Here is an 18,491-nt window from a genome sequence, read left to right on the forward strand (position 1 = left end):
AAAGAAGAAGAACATAATAGAATAATGGAATAAAGTAACAGAAAACCTAGGAAGCCATCACGTGGTACTCAAAGGGACCCAGAGGCATGTTTTGACATCAGGATATCAGCAGGAACACGTCCATGCAAGTCAGTCTCGCGCAGGGACACCCCCTGAGACCCAAGCAGCATCCCAGTGCGAAAAGCAGTGAGCGGATGCCGCCGAGTAGAAGCCCAAACTCAGCCCCCAGCCCCTGTCACCCACGTTCCCTCTGTCATAACCTCTCAATGGCCCCCACGTCCCTTAATTTTCTCTTTGAACTGTTTCTGCAATGCCAAAGGGAGCGATTCTCCAGCCTCTAATGAGGAACGATCTGCAGGAAGACTCTGTCCTTATTCGAGGCAGAGGGGTCTCCCGGTCCTATTTTCTCTTGATCACAAGGGGTGTCCGCTGTTTCAAGGAGCCCTGTGTCTACAAAGGCTGGAAATCAGTGTGCCCACAGGTCCGAAGAAAGCAAGCCAAGAAGACACTGAGAATTCCTGCACGGCACCCGGACGTAATGGAAAATCCCCAGGGAACTGCGTGGTCCTGTGGGTCATTGACCACGCCTAACTTTTTCTATATAAAACCTGCAGTTTTGATGGGTGCTCATTAGATTGAGTTGTCTTGCTTCTGCAGCTGAAAGCTAGCTGCTTCCCTTGGCCTGTGTTTAGAGGCTGCAAGGGGTGGACATCCATGAGAGGTCCCCGTTGCCTGATGACGAAGGCTCTGAATGGTAGCTGTAAGCGGGGACTGTAGATGTCAAGGGGGTCAAGCTGCTGGTCTGTGGGAACATCAGAGGTGAACAACGAGCTCTCTCAGCAGGTGTCAACTTAGAGGTATGACCCCAAGTCAAACGGCAGACCATCGGGGGACCCCTCCTGTGCACTGGATCTTGGGGGATCCCCCACCTTAGAATCTGCACTCACCATGTGACTTACTCTGAATAACAGAGCATAGCACAAATGACTCCATGCCAGTGCCGAGCCGAGGTCTCAAAAGGCCTTGACGCTTCTGCTTGCTTTCTTGAAAACTGCCACCATGGCCACATACACCTGAGCTGGCCTGCCAGGGGGTGAGACATGCGTGGCTCAGTTTCCCCCACGTTCCTGGCCAAGAGTCAGCCGACCGTCAGAAGCGGAGCGGCCTCGTTGGCCATCAGCTGATCACAGACACATGAAGAAGTCCATCTCAGACCAGAAGACCCTCCCAGCCCATATGGTCAACCCACAGAATTGCAAGCGAAACAAATGGCAGTGTGAGGCCACCGAATTTTGGGATGCTTTGTTACGTAGCATTACTCATGCTGACAGCTAACTGATACAAGGGAGTGAGAAGTGTTTCACCTGCCTTGAACCTCCTGGGGAAAGAGCAGGCAGCTACCATGAGACTCGATCCCCATCTGGGTCTGGGTCACTGGGATTGACACAGTCTTCCACAGGGAATGTTTCTCTCCTTTGTATTAAAAAAAATTCCCCGAAGTACAGAAACGAAAAATAACCCATATTCACACATTTCTCTGTTGATATGTATTTTCTCTATATATAGACACAACGCTTCAGTAACAGTTACAAGATATGTTGGCAACACTGAGAAAAGGAGGAGGGCACTCCATAGACAGAACGACTTCCCACACACTCGATTTCCAGGACACAAGGACGCACACGGTATACGGAGACCGAAATAAGCACAGTAAGCCGAATAAATAGGAGTGCTTCCAAATCACAACCACGGACACGTCTCTGGAACACCACGAGAGAGAAGGCGGAGAGGGGACTGTGGCCTGTACTTTGTGACTGGTCTGTCGAGAAAATAAATAAGAATCGGAAGGTCTAGGACCTGGGTCTTGCTAAAATGATGTCCTCTGTAACGAACGGCTGAGTGGCTAGATACATTTTGATCCGGAGGGGAGGGACCTTTCACACATTTTCCCCCCATCTTGGGAAGGCGGAGACCGGAGCTAGGACATGCATTTGTCCCGGAGCACACTCTTTGGAGGCAAGGATCATGTGGGTCTCGTCTGTCCTGCTCAAGAGGCCCCCGCGGCAGGGACTAGGGGCGTTGGGTGCAGCTGAAGGCACTGGGGCCGAGGGGTTAGCCTTCACAAGCACACAGGGCAGGGATTCCTCCCCCTCCTGGTTTGTTCAGGACAGAGGACTAACGTACCCTCTCTATGAACGCTTCCCTGTGCTTTGAGTCTCCTCCCCTCTCCAAATGCCTCCCTGCCATTCTGGGGAGGAGCCTTCCAACCTGACGCTGTTTCTCCCGAGATTTCCGTGCATTCTCAGAAGAGAGTTGGCAGGACGGCTGGACAGAAGGACGGGTAGCCAGGGTGAACCAGCCAGCTCAGGGTCTGTCAGTGATTGGCAGCCCTCTGTGTGAAGACACGGAGGGGACCGTGCCCAGACTTAGCCAGTTCTTCAGCACGTTTCCCAAGGAAAACACATGCCCCCGTCTACCCAGGCTGACCTCTGCCTTCCTTTTCTTCCTTTGTCCTGAGCGAGCAAAGGCACCTAGGGAGAAGCCCGCCTCCCAGACTTCTCTGGAAGTGGCTTTCACCAACACACACGTTCCCAGCTTCTGGCGCACCAGACCCAATGTCTAGGAGAGGCGAGGTCTTCCCTAGGAGACGAAGAAAAGGGACCTGCGCTCTGCCCTGCCTGGGGTGGAGGGGGGGCTCTGGGCAGACCCCAGGGAGCCTCAGGCTGTCTCACACACAGACCTTCCAGGGAGAGGCCTTTCTTGAAAAGAAGAAAAGAAGTCTCTCCTGGGGTCAGGTGGAGGAGAAAAGAACGAGAGACTACAACAGAGGGAATGCAGACCCTCAGAGGGATGTGGACTCCTGCGGGCCTTCTCTGAATGGGAGGAAGCCTCACGACACAGGAGAGAGAAAAGGCGGGGAGGGAGATACACCGGTAGCCCCTCCTCGAAGTCAGTCGGTTCTCAAATGGGGACATCCGGCCATATCTGGAAACGTTTTGGTGGTCACAACTGGGTTGGGGAGGGGGCCCTCCTGGCGTCTAGCAGATAGGGGCCAAGGTCGCTGCTCCACACCCCACAATACGCAGCCCCTCTCAGAAAAGAGCTACCCAGCCCAATGTCAACAGGGCCGAAGTGCAGAAACTGCTCCAAGCTAGCCTTCCAGCCGTGTTCTGGAATACTTCCAAAGGCCCCTTTCAGAGCACAGAGGCAGCCCCACAGACCTCTCCTACACCAAATCCCCCCAAAACTCCCTCCCCACGTCGCATCTGACAGGACAGTTTGGAGGGATTGGGACAGAGTCAGAGAGAGGCAACCATTCTAGAAGCCACCCACGAAAATGCTCCCTCCGTCCACGGACGCACCCCGACTCCCACAAGGGAGGAATCCCAGACTCGACAATCTTTGGTCAAACGGGGAGACGTAAGGCTGAGCTGAAGGGGCAACCCCTCGACCCCACCTGCCTGGGCGGCCAAAGTTGGGGTAGTTTCTCTTTGCACAGAAGTCCATGCTCAGGAACAGACACCGGGACCTCGCTCCCGGGGCCGCCGGGAGGAAAAGCGGGCTGGATGGGCGGGCGGTGGCTCGGCGGACACGGCCGGGGTGAGAGGCCCTCACTTGTTCTCGATCAGAGTCTGCACCTTGCACACGAGGTCCCGGGCCAGCTTCAGGACGTGTTTGGTGTTGTGCCGCTCGGCCATTTCTGAAAGAGCAGAAGGGAAGAGCATATGAGCCTTCCTCTGTGTCCATCCTGGGGCCCCACTCGCAGCTTCTAGAGGGGGGTCCCTGGGGCATCCCCATCATCGTCCTCTGGAATCATCCCGCAGCAGCTCTGTAAGCAGAGACCTTGGGGAAGACCTGCCCCTTTGGACCCTGGTTTCCTCATCTGTAAAATGGGGGTTACAATAGTTTCTGCCTCACAAGGCTGCCGTGAGACCAAACGAGAGGATGTGGGTTCACAGTGCGTGCTTGAAAAAGTTAAGTCTTCCCACCCACCTTGAATAAACACCGCGACTGGGGACCTTTCAAGAAAGCACTGCTGGGGGTGCCTGGGTGGCTCAGTCAGTTAAGCGGCTGCCTTCAGCTCAGGTCATGATCCCAGGGTCCTGGTATGGAGCCCCACATCGGGCCCCCTGCTCAGCAGGGAGTCTGCTTCTCCCTCTCCCTCCCCCCACTGGTGCTATTTCTTGTTCACTTGCTCTCTGTCAAATAAATAAAATCTTAAAAAAAAAAAAAAAGCAACGCTGAGCACACAGTGATGATGTTAAAAGGTACAAAAGGATGAAACGACAGGAGATGGGAGGGGAGAAAGAAAAACACTAATTTTATTAAGAGCTACATAAAATGATTGGATCTTTAAAGTGGAATAATCCTAAACCTAAATATTTATCATAAAGAAATCATTTACTGGACCATTTACTGGAAATCGTTACCGGATCATTTACCAGGAAAAAGGCACTAAGACTATGGTTCCCAAAGTGGCTACCACGGTACCCCAGGGTGCCACTGTGAAGTCACAGAAATTGTGAGGAAGCCACAATGATATTCCACATCCGTTCAATACCCCACAAACGAGTAGCGTGAGGGAGGTCACAAATTGCACTATGCTCCTATCAGTGACTTAATAACTTTGCAACACTAGGTCTTCTGCAAGCAGTTGAAAGACCGAGTTGGAGAAAAAGCAAAAGCCACGTGTAAATCACTAGGGAACAGGACATAAATGAAGGTAATGGTGTCCAATCTGGTTCCAAGGTTTGAGAAGCTGCACAAGCCCCACAGGTGGACGTATCCCATTAATTGTTGTGCTTATTTAAGAATGAAATAAAAATATTATTTTCTTTTGACTGCGGAAAAGATGGGATGGGAAAAAACGGTTTCTATAATGAAGCCATTAAATGCCATATGGTTTCTTGGGTTGGATGCTGGAGCAGAAAAAGGGCATCACTTACACACCAAGCAAAGGGCGCCTGGGTGGCTCAGTCGGTTAAGAGTCTGAAGGCAGACTGAAGGCAGTTCGGGTCATGATCTCAGGGTGTTGGGATCGAGTCCCACGTCGGACTCCCTACTCAGCAGGGAGTCTGCTTCTCCCTCTCCCTCTCCCTCTGCCCCTCCCCCTGCTCATGCTCTCTCCCTCTCTCTCAAATAATAAAAATCTTAAAAAAAAAAAACACAGGCAAAATCAAATAAAGTCTGTAGTTTAGTTAATAGTAACGTACCAATGTTAACTTCTTAGTCGTGACAAATGTTCTAGGATCATGTGATGTAGAGATATTAGGGGCAGCTGAGTGGAGGGTATCAAGAACTCCTTGTACTATCTTTGCAACTTTTCTTTAAATCTACAGTTATTCCAACATAAAATTTTTATTTTATTTTATTTTTATAAAGAATTTTTTAAAAAGATATTTATTTATTTTTTTGACAGTGAGAGAGACAGCCAGTGAGAGAGGGAACACAAGAGGGGGGAGTGGGAGAGGAAGAAGCAGACTCATAGCAGAGGAGCCTGATGTGGGGCTCGATCCCAGAACGCCGGGATCACGCCCTGAGCCAAAGGCAGACGCTTAACGACTGAGCCACCCAGGCGCCCCTAAAATTTTTGTTTTAAAAGTAAAAATAAAAGTAAAAATAAAATAATGTTTCTGGGGTGCCTGGCTGGCTCAGTCGGGAGAGCATGTGACATATATTTACTTTTATTATTTTATTTTACTTTACTTTTTATTTTATTTTTTTAAAGATTTTATTTATCTGCGAGAGAGTGAGCATGAGAAAGAGCACAAGGGGTATGGAGGGGCACAGGGAGAATGAGAAGCAGGCTCCCCACTGAGCAGGGAGCCTGATGCAGAGCTCAATCTGATCCCAGGACCCTGAGATCATGACCGGAGCTGAGCTGAAGGCAGATGCTTAACAGACTGAGCCACCCAGGCGCCCCCAGAGCACGTGACTCTTGATCTCGGGGTTGTGAGTTCCAGCCCCACATTGGGTGTAGAGATGACTTAAAAATAAAATCTTAAAAAAAAAAATGTTTCCGGGGTAAGGTCAAAACTGGCTTTTTTTCCCCTTCTTTTGCTTTTTTTCCCCCAAAATCATCTTTAGTTTTTAAAAACTTTTAAATAGCGATAATAGTAGCAAGAGCTTCCAGCAGTGGGGGGCCCCTCAGATGAGCCGGGTATCGTGTGATAGGCTTTACCCACGTTGTCTCATTTAATTGTCCCAACATCTCTGCGAGGGAGGTGTTAGCACCATTCTATCCCCACGGAATCTGAAGCCCAGAGACAGGAAGTCACTTGCCCAAGGTCACACAGCTCCCAAGTGGCTGGATCGGAATCCGTATCTGTTTGATTTCCAAGGCTGTGCCTTTCTCACGTCACTTAAATGCCTTCCCGCGGCTGCCTCTGTGCACGTCAACCCTCCGAGGCACACTTTTACCCCATTTTACAGACGAGGAAGAGACGCTTAGAAAGAGGGGAAGTGACTTGTCCACGGGCACAGCTGGTTAGTGGCAGAGTCAGGGTTTGCCCCTGAGCCTGATCTCAACAGCCATGCTCCCTCCGCTAGATCCCAGAGAAAAATGCTTTCTCTGCGTTACAAGACGTCAACTCATCCATTTAGAAAGAGACCCAAGAAGTGGATGGACCCCCCCCCCCTGCTGTGTCCCCTTCACCGCGTGTCAATCTCAATGCATCTCCCACCCTCCGAGGCCCCGGGAAGGGGCTCCTCAGAAGCCCGCACCCCTCAGATGACACCCTGGTCATGCGGGTACCGTTAAAGAATTTGATGATGTCCGTGAAATCCATGTTGTTCTCCAAGATGATGTCACGGTAGACCTCCACCAGAGCCAGCGCGATGAAGAGGACATAGTGGGCGGACGAGACGTGTTTGGCTGCCCAGATGGTCTCCCAGACAGAGAAGACGTCATCGTAGACGAGTTCTGCCGAGACACCAGTACGCACATGCGCGGGGAGAGGGTCAGCCATGGAGCACACGGTGCTGCCCTCCCTCTGGGAAAATCCCCGGCCAGCGGTGCCCTGAACTTCTGTCCTCATGCAGCAGACAGCGAGAGCTCAGGTCAGGAGGGAGGAGACCTGCACGCCGCCACGTGACCGTCAGAAGCCTCAGTTTCCCTACCTGTAGAAAAGGCTGAGCAGACTAGGGGGTTGTAAGCTTCCAGCTTCTGTAAGGGGAGGAACTGAGCATGGTTGGGTTTGATTTACACTGACCTGTCCCTGCTCTGCCCCTTGACCAGTGTCCCCCTTTCTCCCTGCACCTTACACCTCCTTTAGCACCCAGGGGGGTATCCCCTTGCTTTTGCACACGGGCAGAGCTGGCTGCTCCCTCTGGGGCTGGTCAAGGAACGAGAGCAATGGTGGAGAGCAAGGCTTCCTGTGTCCAATAAACTCAGCCTGAATCCAGCCCCACCACTTACTGGCAAGGCAACCTTGGGCTAGTTACTTCCCCTCCGCCAGCCCCTCCCTCTACTCCTCTGTAAGTGGGGTGAGGCTCGAAGAGGAAATACATAGGAATGGCTCAGCACACTACCTGGCATGTAATAAACATCTCCCTGCAGGGTAGATACTCTTATCAGCGTCACCCCCACTTTGCACAATACCCATGGGGTGCTGTGCTATACCCCATTTCTAAATCACATGGGCCACACGCCGCACGGGACAAGGGGTGCCTTGCCTCCGATAAGCAGCAGAACAGAATGGAAAGGAACTAACGGGGCTTAGGAGGTGGACAGAGGTGGCCTAAGATCCTGGCTTTCCTGGTCCTACCTCTGAATTGAATTCTTAGCCTTAGTTTCCTCATCTGTACAACGGGGACCGTAACAACATGTGTTGGCATAGTGTCATTGCAAACCAGGGCAGGTGAGCCAATAGCCAGAACTCGATAAATGGATGTTCCTCTCTTCCTCTGGATTGGCTCCAACACCCCCAGCCTCGCCTCCACAGTCCCTTTCTTCCCCTGAGGCTCTGCTGCAAAGAGTCTGGGAACAACACCCCGGTTTGAAGTCAATACCTCGTTTGAAATCCAGCAGGAACCAGCGGTAGCAGAAGTAGAAGTGAGTGTAGTCCCCGTTCTGATGCATCAGCTCGAAGAGCTCTGAGTCCAGAATCTGCCCGCGGGAGAGAAGGTTGGCATCAGCCTCCCGGCAAGAGGCTGTAGCCCAGAGGGGTCCGCTGAATAAAGGACGACCCTCTTACCGGACACCACACAGCCCCTACGACCGGGTGGAGTTAAACAACAGGCAAAGGATTGAACCGAAAATCAACCCAGCACAGGTCAACCCAGCTGTTTCTCCAAAGAAGATACGCAAATAACCATAAAGCATGTGGGAGACGCCCAGCATGATGGGTCAGGAAAATGCAAATCAAAACCATAATGGGATACCACTTCACAGCCACTAGGACAAGAATCAAGAATCGAAAGGACAGACAACAAAGCATTAGTGACGATGGAGAGAAACTGGAACCCTTGTATGCGGCTGGGGGAACGTAGCGTGGGGCAGCCGTAATGTCACTCCTAAGGATCTCACCGAGAGAAATGCAAACAGACTGCCACGTAAAGACCCGTACACGAATGTTCGGCGCAGGACAATTCCCAAGAGCCCAAGAGCAGAAACAACCAACAACCCAAGTGTCCGTCAATGATTGGCTGGATACACAAAATATGGCAGAGCCGTCCAATGGAACATCATCCGGGAATGAAAAGGCATGGCCTCCTGGTACCCACCACCACACGGATGCACCCTGAAAACGTGATGCTAAGGGAAGGAAGCCAGACACAAAAGGCCACGTTACGTTACTGCGTTTCTATGAAATGTCCGGACTCGGTCAAACTATGGAGGCAGAAAGTAGATTAGTGGTTGCCAGGAGTTGGGGAGAGGAACTGATGTTACCATGGTTACTGGGGTTTCTTTTTGGGGTGCTGAAAATGTTCTGAAATTAGTGATGGTTTCACCACTGCGATTTATTCTAGAAACCACTGGATTATATATTTAAAAAGGGTAAATGGCACGGTATGTGAATTATATCTCAATAAAGCTGTGTGCGTGTGACAGAGAAATATATCCAGATGTTACTTTGAGGAAAAGGACCGATACAAACATCTATTTTTTAAATTTAAATTCAATTAATACATACAGTGTATTATTATTTTCAGAGGCAGAGGTCAGTGATTCATCAGTCTTCTATAATACCCAGGGCTCATTCCATCACATGTCCTCCTTAATGCCTGTCACCCAGTTACCCCATCCCTGCACCCCTCTCCCCTCCAGCAGCCCTCATTTTGTTTCCTGTCATTAGTAGTCTCTTATGGTTTGTCTCCCTTTCTGTTTTCGTCTTGTTTTATTTTTTCCTTCCCTTCCTCTATGCTCCCCTGTTTTTTTAATTATTATTATTATATTTTTTTTTATGTTATGTTAGTCACCATACAGTACACCCCTGGTTTTTGATGTTAAGTTCGACGATTCATTAGTTGCGTATAACACCCAGTGCACCATGCAATACGTGCCCTCCTTACTACCCATCACCAGTCTATCCCATTCCCCCACCCCCTCCCCTCTGAAGCCCTCAGTTTGTTTCCCAGAGTCCATAGTCTCTCATGGTTCATTCCCCTTTCTGATTACCCCCCCTTTCTTTATCCCTTTCTTCTCCTACCAATCTTCCTAGTTCTTATGTTCCATAGATGTATGCTCCTCTGTTTTGTTTCTTAAATCCCACATATGAGTGAAATCATATGATAATTGTCTTCCTCTGATTGACTTATTTCGCTCAGCATAATACCCTCCAGTTCCAACCATGTCATTGCAAGTGGCAAGATTTTGGGTTTTTTTGATGGCTGAGTAATATTCCATTGTATATATGAACCACACCTTCTTTATCCATTCATCTGTCGGTGGACATCTGGACTCTTTCCATAGTTTGGCCACTGTGGACATTGGGGTGCAGGTGCCCCTTCGGATCACTACATTTATATCTTTGGGGTAAATATCCAGGGGTGCAATTGCAGGGTCATAGGGTAACTCTATTTTTAACTTCTTGAGGAACCTCCACACTGTTTCCCAGAGTGGCTGCACCAGCTTGCATTCCCACTACCAGTGTAGGAGGGCTCCCCTTTCTCTGCATCCTTGCCAACATTTGTCGTTTCCTGTTTTGTTAATTTTAGCCATTCTGACTGGTGTGAGGTGGTAACTGAGTGTGGTTTTGATTTGTATTTCCCTGACAAGCAAACATCTTTTTAAGGGCAAAAGCTACATCTCGTTTATTACGTGGCCACGGGCCTGGACTGAATAAATGGTCAGTGAGAATGAATCCTGTGGCGTTGATCTGAGCTAACGGAGTTGGAATGAACTGAACTGAGTTCGACTAAGCGTGGCTAGTCTGTTGACTTGAGGTCAATTGGGCTGCGGTGGGAGACGTTATACTGTTGAACAGGACCCGTCATACCTGGATCAGCGACCTCATGTTGGCAAAGTGCGTGTCCATGGCGCCTCCGTGGGGAAAGTTCTGGTTCATCCTCTTCATGAGCTCCGTGAAGCAGCTGAAGGCGAGGGCCTCTGGGGAAAGAGCACAGGAGAAACGGTCACCTCTGCCACTGCCCAAGGAACCCGAGCTCCCAAGGTGATCCCAAGGTCAAAGGCCCCGAGCTGGTTCACGAGGTCCGCAGCCAGAGGAGAAATACACAGACGAGGGAGAGTCAGTGTATCCCACTGCTTTCCACCTTCAAGGGATCGAAGTATCTTTTCTTTTAGGGAATGATGGTGATACCAGATCCTCTTTTTATTATTTTTTTGAAGACTTGTTTGTTTTAGAGAGAGAGCATGTACACATGGGGGAGGGGCAGAGGGAGAGAGAGACAAGAGAATCTCAAGTAGACTTCCTGCTGAGTGTGGAGCTGGAAGTGGGGCTTGATTTCACGACCCTGAGACCATGACTGGAGCCGAAACCAAGAGTTGGATGCTTAACTGACTGAGCCACTGAGGTGCACCCTGATACTCTTTTTAAAACATCCCTATTTGTTCTAATAAAAAGTTGATGATGTTTTGTTCATCCCAAACTTTTTTTTTTTCTTTTTCGAAATTCTACCAGTTCATGGATTTCTCAAGTCTGGGAACCACTGAATTAAAACAACAACTGTAAGGGTGCTAATAGGCATTATGCAGAGGAAGGGTCCAATAACTTTGGGAAATGCTAGAGAGGGACTACATATAACTGGGAAAGTAAAGGCTCTGAGAAGTCCTGCAATTAAAAAACCTTTTTTTTTTTTTAAGATTTTATTTATTTATTTATTTTAGAGAGAGACAGCCAGAGAGAGAGGGAACACAAGCAGGCAGAGTGGGAGAGGAAGAAGCAGGCTCAGTGAAGGAGCCTGATGCGGGGCTCGATCCCATAACGCCAGGATCATGCCCTGAGGGGAAGGCAGACGCTCAACGACCGAGCCACCCAGGCGCCCCTGCAATTAAAAAACCTGTTTCATATTGTTTTAGCCAGCATTTAGGAAACTTTGTTGGAAAATGGTACTTTTTTTTTTTTCTCTTAACACCTGGTAACTTTGGAGAAAGTTACACTAGATAGAAAGTTTCCCAAGGCACAGTAAGATCCTCATTTTAAAAAAGACTTTATTTTTGGGACGCCTGGTGGCTCAGTCAGTTAAACATCTGCCTTCAGCTCAGGTCATGATCCCAGGGTCCTGGGATCAAGTCCTGTATCAGGTTCCTTGCTCAGCAGGGACCCTGTTTCTCCCTCTGCCTCTACCACTCCCCCTGCTTGTGCTCTCTCTCTGGCAAATAAATAAAATCTTAAAAATAAATAAAAATACTTTTTTTTAGAACATTTTGGTCTATAGAAAAATTGAGAAGAGTAGAGACAGGTTCCATATACCCCACACTCAGTTTCCCCTATAAGGAGCATCTTACGTTAGCACGGTCCATTTGTTACAATTAATGGCCCACTGGTGACACATTATTAAGTAAACTCCATAGTTTTATTTGTTTATTTATTTTCTGTTCTAAGAACCCATCTAGGATAACACATTACATACAGGTCTCCTCTCTCTTGGGGCTCCTTTTGGCCAGGATGCTTTCTCTGGCTTTCCCTGTTTGTCATGACCTTGGAAGTTGTGAGAGCAGTTGTCACGTATTCCAGGGGAGCCTTCTCTATTGGAATTTGTGATGTTTTTCTCACGATGAGACTGGGATTTGGGGTTATTGGGACAAAGACCACATGGGTAACATGCCAGTTTAATCCCATCGTGTCACGGGCACCTGCTACCCACGTGATTTAGGATTGGTAATGTTGATTTTGGTCACCTGAAATTGGGAACTGTATGTCCTCTACCATCTTCTCCTTTTTCAAAATTGATTTTGCTATTCTTGGTCCCTTGTATTTCAAATGAGTTTTAGGGTCAGCTTGTCCATTTGTACAAAAAATGCAGCTGGGATATCGATAGGGATCACACTGACTCTAGATCAATTTGGAGAGTACTGCCGTCTTAACACTACCAAGTCTTCTAATTCATAAACATGACATGTCTTTCCATTTATTTAGATCTTTTAAAGTTTTTTAAAGCTTTTATTTATTTGAGAGAGACAGAGTACGTGAGCAGGGAGGAGGGGTAGACGGAGAGGGAGAAGCAGGCTCCCCACTGAGCAGGGAGCCTGATGCGGGGCTCAATCCCAGGACCCTGAGATCATGACCTAAGCCGAAAGCAGACGCTTAATGACTGAGCCACCCAGACGCCCCTAGATCTTTAATTTTGTTAACAATGTTTTACAGGTTTGGTATATAGGCATACTTGTTTTATTGCACTTTTCTGATACTGCCTTTTTTTTTTTTTTTTTTTTTACAAATTAAAGGTTTGTGGCATCGAGCAAGTCTATTGGCACCATTTTTCCAATGGCATTTGCGCACTTTGTGTCTCTGTCACATTTTGGTAATTCCTGCAATGTTTCAAATGCTTTCATCATTATCATGCTTGTTACAGTGATCTGTAATCAGTGATTATGACTCGCCGAGAGCTCAGATGATGGTCAGTATTCTTTTTTAAGCAATGAAGTATTTTTAAAATAAGGTAAGTACATTATTTTTCTAGACATAATGCCACTGCACACTTAACAGACTACAGTGTGGTGTAAACGCAACTTGTATATGCGCTGGGAAATTAAACAATTCATTTGACTCGCTTTAGTGCAATATTCACTGTATCACAGCAGTCTGGAATTGAATCTGCAAGTCTTTCACTTCTTCTGTTAAGTTTATTCATAAATATCTTCTAAGATGCTATTACAATTGGAATTGCCTTCCTAATTTCGCTTTCGGATTGTTCAACACACATGTATAGAAGTACCACTGACTTTTGTATATATATCTTGTATCTTGCAACCTTGCTGAACTTTTTTATTAGCGCCAATATTTGGGGGGGGCGCAGGAAGGGGAGCAGGAGAGGGAGAGAGAATCTTAAGCAGGCTCCATGCCCAGAGATGGAGACCGACACGGGGCTCGATCTCACAACCTGGAGATCATGACCTGAGTCGAAATCAAGAGTCAGATGTTTAATCTACTGAGCCACCTAGGTACCCCTCCTATACTTTTTTTCTTATTCCTTGGGATTACTATGTGCAAAAATCACATCATCTGTAAATAGATAGTTTTACTTCCTTTCTAGTATGGCTACCTTTTATTTCTTTTGCTTCCCTAATTGTCCTGGCTAGAATCTTCTGTAGCAAAAGTGGACATCCTTGTCTTTTCCCTGATCTTAGGAGGAAAGCATTCAGTCATTCACCATTGAGTATGAAGTAGGTGTAGGTTTTTCTTAGGTGCCTTTTATCATGTTTAGGAAGTTTCCTTCTGTTTCTAGCTTGTTGAGTGTTTTTAACATGAAAGGGTGTCAGATTTGGTCAAATGCCATTTCCTCGTCAACTAAGATGACCATGTCATTTTATCCTTAATTCTATTAGTATAGTGAATTACATGGATTCATTTTCATTCGTTGAACCGGCCTGTGTTTCTGGGATAAATCCCATTTGGCCATGGTATATAGTCCTACTATATCTTGCTGGATTCAGTTTGCAAGTGTTTTGCTGAGGATTTTTGTTGTTTTTCATAAAGGACATCGGTCTGTAGTTTTCTTTTCTTGTCATGTCTTTGTCTGGTATAGGTATCAAGGTACCAATGGGTCCTCATATAAGGAATGGTCTTATAGAGTGAGTCGGAACGTATTCCCTCCAATTCTACCTTTTGGAAAAGTTTGTGAAGAATTGGTATTAATTCACCAGTGAAGACATCTGGGCCTGGGTTTTTCTTTGTTCCCATTCACGTTTGTACAATCAGTGGCTAGCGAAGGCCTGGCGGGGTGTTGGGCACCTGGCGATAAGTGTTGGCTAATGTGGACGAGACTTTTTATTTTACTAGGACCTTGGTGTGGTCACCAACAGGTCCTCTGAGCACCTGCACTGACCCATTCCATGGAGTCACAAAATGAGGTTCACATCCCCTCCTCTGCAGTAGGGAGAAAATTGCGCCCCTGGCCCTGAGTGGGGAGGACATACTCACCGTCATCCAGGATGACCAACAGTGGAGCCAGGAGGTCACACATGCCCTGGACATAGCCGATCTCAATGTGCTGCCAGATGTAGCTACGAGAGAGACAAGGAGCCCAAGGATGGCACTCACGACCTGTCTCTCCAACCCGCTCGTCCTCTCCCTCCTCCCTGACGCAGTCCCCCACCCCTCACCTGGACCACTCACTCCTTCAGCTCCCACCTGCATCCCCTTCCCCCATCTGACACTCTTCAAATATCCTATTCTCAGCCACCACGATGGCCTTCCTAAAGCCCAACTCAAAGCACCACATGTTCACAGGCCCCCCACTATGACAAGACAACATGCAAACCCCTTCGCTGGGGGTACATGGCATTCACTCCTCCCCACCCATCTTCACAACCCCACCACCACCTCCTGGTACTTCCTCCCCTCTGGCACACATTCATGCCCCTGTGCTTTGCCCTAGCAGTTCTGTGCCTGGAGTTCCCATCTGCCCCTTAATAATAAGAACTAATATTTACTGAGCATTTACTGTATACTTAGCCACTAAACATGTATTGTACCATGAAAGTCTCAAAATAATCACATGAGAAAGGTATTATCATATCCCATTTTACAGATGAGGAAACTGAGGCCCAGAGACACAAGTGACATGCACAGAGTCATACACCTAATAATAAATGGCAGAGGCAGGATCTGAACCCAGGTGGCCTCACCACAGGGTACGTATATGCCAAGTGGTTTCTTGAGTCTCTCCTAATTTTGCCAAAGGCCATCTTGAATGTCACCTCCTCTGTAAGGCCTTCCACGATTTCTCCCAAGGCCATAACCCAGAAAAAGTTGGTTTATCCTTCCTTCTTCCCCAGCACCTTTTCATTTTAATGTAACATACTATATTAAAGTTCATTATATTTGCATCTCCTCAACTCAATTTTGAGAGGCAATGATTGCTTAGGAGACTGTAAAATAGAACAGTTAAGGGATAGTACTTATTAATAAAAATGAGTTAGGGCAGGGGTTGGCACACCTTTCCTGAGAGGTCCGGATAATAATTATTTTCAGCTTTGCACGCCGTGCGTTCTCTGTCTCAACTACTCAACTCTGCAGAAGCAATCATAGAGACTATGCAAACGAATGGGCATGGCTGGGTTCTAATAAAGCTTTATTTACAAAAACGAGTGGTGGGCCGGATTTGGCCTGTGGGCTACACTAGTATAGCCCTAACCCTGAGTTAGAGCAGCCTGGAGAGATGCCCACGATGCATTATTAAGTGTATAAAGCAATTCGTAGAAAACAGAGTATTAATCCCATATAGATAAAAAAAAAACATTAAAACACATATGCACTCATGTGATATTATATAATACACACTATCTACTATGTTAGTTTACACATAAATATACACATGGCTTGGGAGGATGTTTACTCAGTTGTTAGCAGTAGTTTCTTCTAGGCGAGGGGGCATTATGACTGGAGAGGGAAGCAGCTTCTCTTTAGACCTTAGGAACTTGTGGTTTCGCTGGGTGATTGAGGTTTTTAATAAGCCTGAGTTACCTTCTTATTTTAAGAAAGAAAATATTCAGTATGCAGTGAAAAGTAATGAGAGGCTCCAGGTCTTGGCTTAAGGAAACAAAGCACAAGACTCTGGAGCCCAAGAGACGTGAGTACGAGCTCCTGCTCAGCCAACTGCCCGCTGGGGGTCGGGAGCAAAGCGCTGGCCTTCAACCTCCATCTCCTCCCCTGTGGACGGGGGTAACACTTCACCCCACGGGCTTGCTGTGAGGACGAGGTGAAACAGTGTTTAGTGAAGGGCTCAGGAGAGTGCCTGTATACAGTAAGTGCTTAATAAATGCTCCCTGTTATGATCATTGCTCTGATTGTTATCTTATTGTCAGCGTGGGCTGGTGTAAACGCCAGGTGGGCAAGGTGCCAGGGGCAGAGGCTGCCGTCCGGCTGGGCTCCCTGTGGGCCCTGTCTCTGCCACTCCTCCCGCACACCCCCCACACACACCCCCCACCCCCCCACCTGCACATGATGTTGCGCAGCTTCTCCAGGTTGGCGGGCGTGAAGTACCAGTAGTTGCGGTCACACCTCTGCACGTCCTTCTCGATGCGGTGCAGGTTCACCGTGTACAGGTCCAGGAGCTCCGGCTGCAGACCCGGGGGACGGGGAGGAAGGAACAGTTACACCCCAACTCCTCCCAGAGGTGGGATTCCAGGGGTTCTCCCTCCTCCCTCCTCGCCCTCTCCTGCTGCCACTGAAAAGCACGTCCTCTCCCTGGCCCGGGTGGGTGTTTGATTTCGTTCCTGTTGTTTCCCCCGAAAGCCTCTTTTCACTTTGTGGGATGGAAGTTCTTTTAGCTTTTCTCCCTTCTATGAAACAGAACAATTCTCTAAGGTGCACAGACGAATGGTCCCCGTTGAGTGGACGAGGGTTATAACCAGCTGGAGGGGCAGCCCACCCTCCCCCACTGAACACCGGACAGGAAGAAGGGAGGAAGCGAGCGGGAGTCTGGTTCCCACCATATGCTGGACTGCTGCCTTGATCCCACCTGATGAAAAGGTCCAATGATATGACAAGAAAAATACGGAACATTCCAAGGCCAAAATTTAACCCAGAAAGGCAAGAAAATACCAAATCTGGCTTCTGCCTTGAAGGAAGCTTCCAAATTGGCAAAATGTAAGGTTGGGTTGAATGGTTTTGGGGTCTTTCTCCCCTAAGGTAAGGAATCTAATAAGAGACTTTCCTGCATGAAGGTGGGACCCCCTCAAAAGCCCCATCCCTGGTAAGGGAACCCTGGAAGAAAAACTAACATTTGGGGTCTCAAGGATAGCTGCCTGTTTTGAATCAAGGTGTCAGATGAACTGTAAAATAGATCTCTCTGGATAATTAACAGCTTTGAATCAGATTTACAACATACACAGGTGCATAATTCAAAAGCAAAAGTAACCTCCATGTACAGGTGGAGAAAAATCTAAGATGACAGCTATCCATTGGGAGCAGTGGACCGGGGAAGGCCACTGGAGAGACTTCGCGAGACATACAAATGAACAGAAAACCTCATGTGTCCGCAGTGTTCCAGGAGAGATTTAGAAAACTGGCAGAGTGCGGAGGCTGGGGGCATGGAGCGATGACCCATACGTAGCAAACGTAGGAAAAGACAACAGAGATAAGGAAATCAAAACGCATCTGGAGAAAACAAAATTGTTTTTGTAGGAAAGAAAAAGAAATACCACTTCCTACGTGGCATATACATTCTGTTGTTATACGAGTGTGAACAAGAGCCATTTAGCTGAAATCATTGTAACTGTAGTGGATGGATGGGGATGGGAAGGTGTCACTTATGGGGCGAGGGTGTGGGAGTGGAATGTCTGGAATTGCAGAAAAAAAGGGGAAAAAAAGATCAAGAAGTAGCAATACAAGTATGTTATTTGCGGACACGGGGGTAAACACCAGATAACTTGGGCAGAGTAAGTAACCACTATGACCTCTGGGGAGAGCTCCACGGGGGCAGGTGGGGGGACTTCTGATTTCCTATTCAGCCTTGTCTGTTTGACTCTACAAACTATGGGCATATGTATCTTAGATAGAAATAACAAGTTCTTCAAAGGAAAATGGAAACACGGCTCTTGGCTCCGAAAACCTCCCGTTCAGTTGACATCCTTTGGCTTGGACTTTCTGGCAAGAAAGCAAACTTGAGGATTTAAAGGACGTTGGACCTGATCATACGCCAAGATTCTCATCCTCAAGGCTGCTATGGACTGAGAGCTCACCGCATGTCAGGCACGGAGGACCAGACTCACTAATTCTGAGAACAGCTCAAGAGAGAAGGTACTCGACTGATAGGGAAACTGAGGCTCAGAGAGATAAAGTGGCGTGCCTGAGATGGGATTGAACCTGGGGTGGTTTGAACAGCAGAGCCTGGTATGATATTGTCTTCCTTCCCAAAGGGGCTTT

General features: G+C 47.9%; 1 protein-coding gene across 2 annotated transcripts in view; it reads right to left on the minus strand.

Moving 5' to 3' along the window:
- Positions 1 to 1,532: 1,532 nt before the first annotated feature.
- The window catches only part of LOC113266820 (small G protein signaling modulator 1), an 87,051-nt gene continuing 70,092 nt past the window's right edge, over positions 1,533 to 18,491 (minus strand). For both annotated transcript variants that reach the window (XM_048221568.2, XM_048221569.2), the window contains 6 exons: positions 16,560 to 16,684; positions 14,544 to 14,626; positions 10,440 to 10,549; positions 8,011 to 8,107; positions 6,755 to 6,922; positions 1,533 to 3,700 (listed from right to left, as the gene is read on the minus strand). In XM_048221568.2, the coding sequence (XP_048077525.1) occupies positions 3,612 to 3,700; positions 6,755 to 6,922; positions 8,011 to 8,107; positions 10,440 to 10,549; positions 14,544 to 14,626; positions 16,560 to 16,684 (672 nt within the window). In that variant the 3' untranslated portion in view covers positions 1,533 to 3,611. The remainder of the gene's footprint in view (positions 3,701 to 6,754; positions 6,923 to 8,010; positions 8,108 to 10,439; positions 10,550 to 14,543; positions 14,627 to 16,559; positions 16,685 to 18,491) is intronic.

This window comes from Ursus arctos, unplaced genomic scaffold (genome assembly GCF_023065955.2).
Source record: "Ursus arctos isolate Adak ecotype North America unplaced genomic scaffold, UrsArc2.0 scaffold_34, whole genome shotgun sequence".
NCBI lineage: Eukaryota > Metazoa > Chordata > Mammalia > Carnivora > Ursidae > Ursus > Ursus arctos.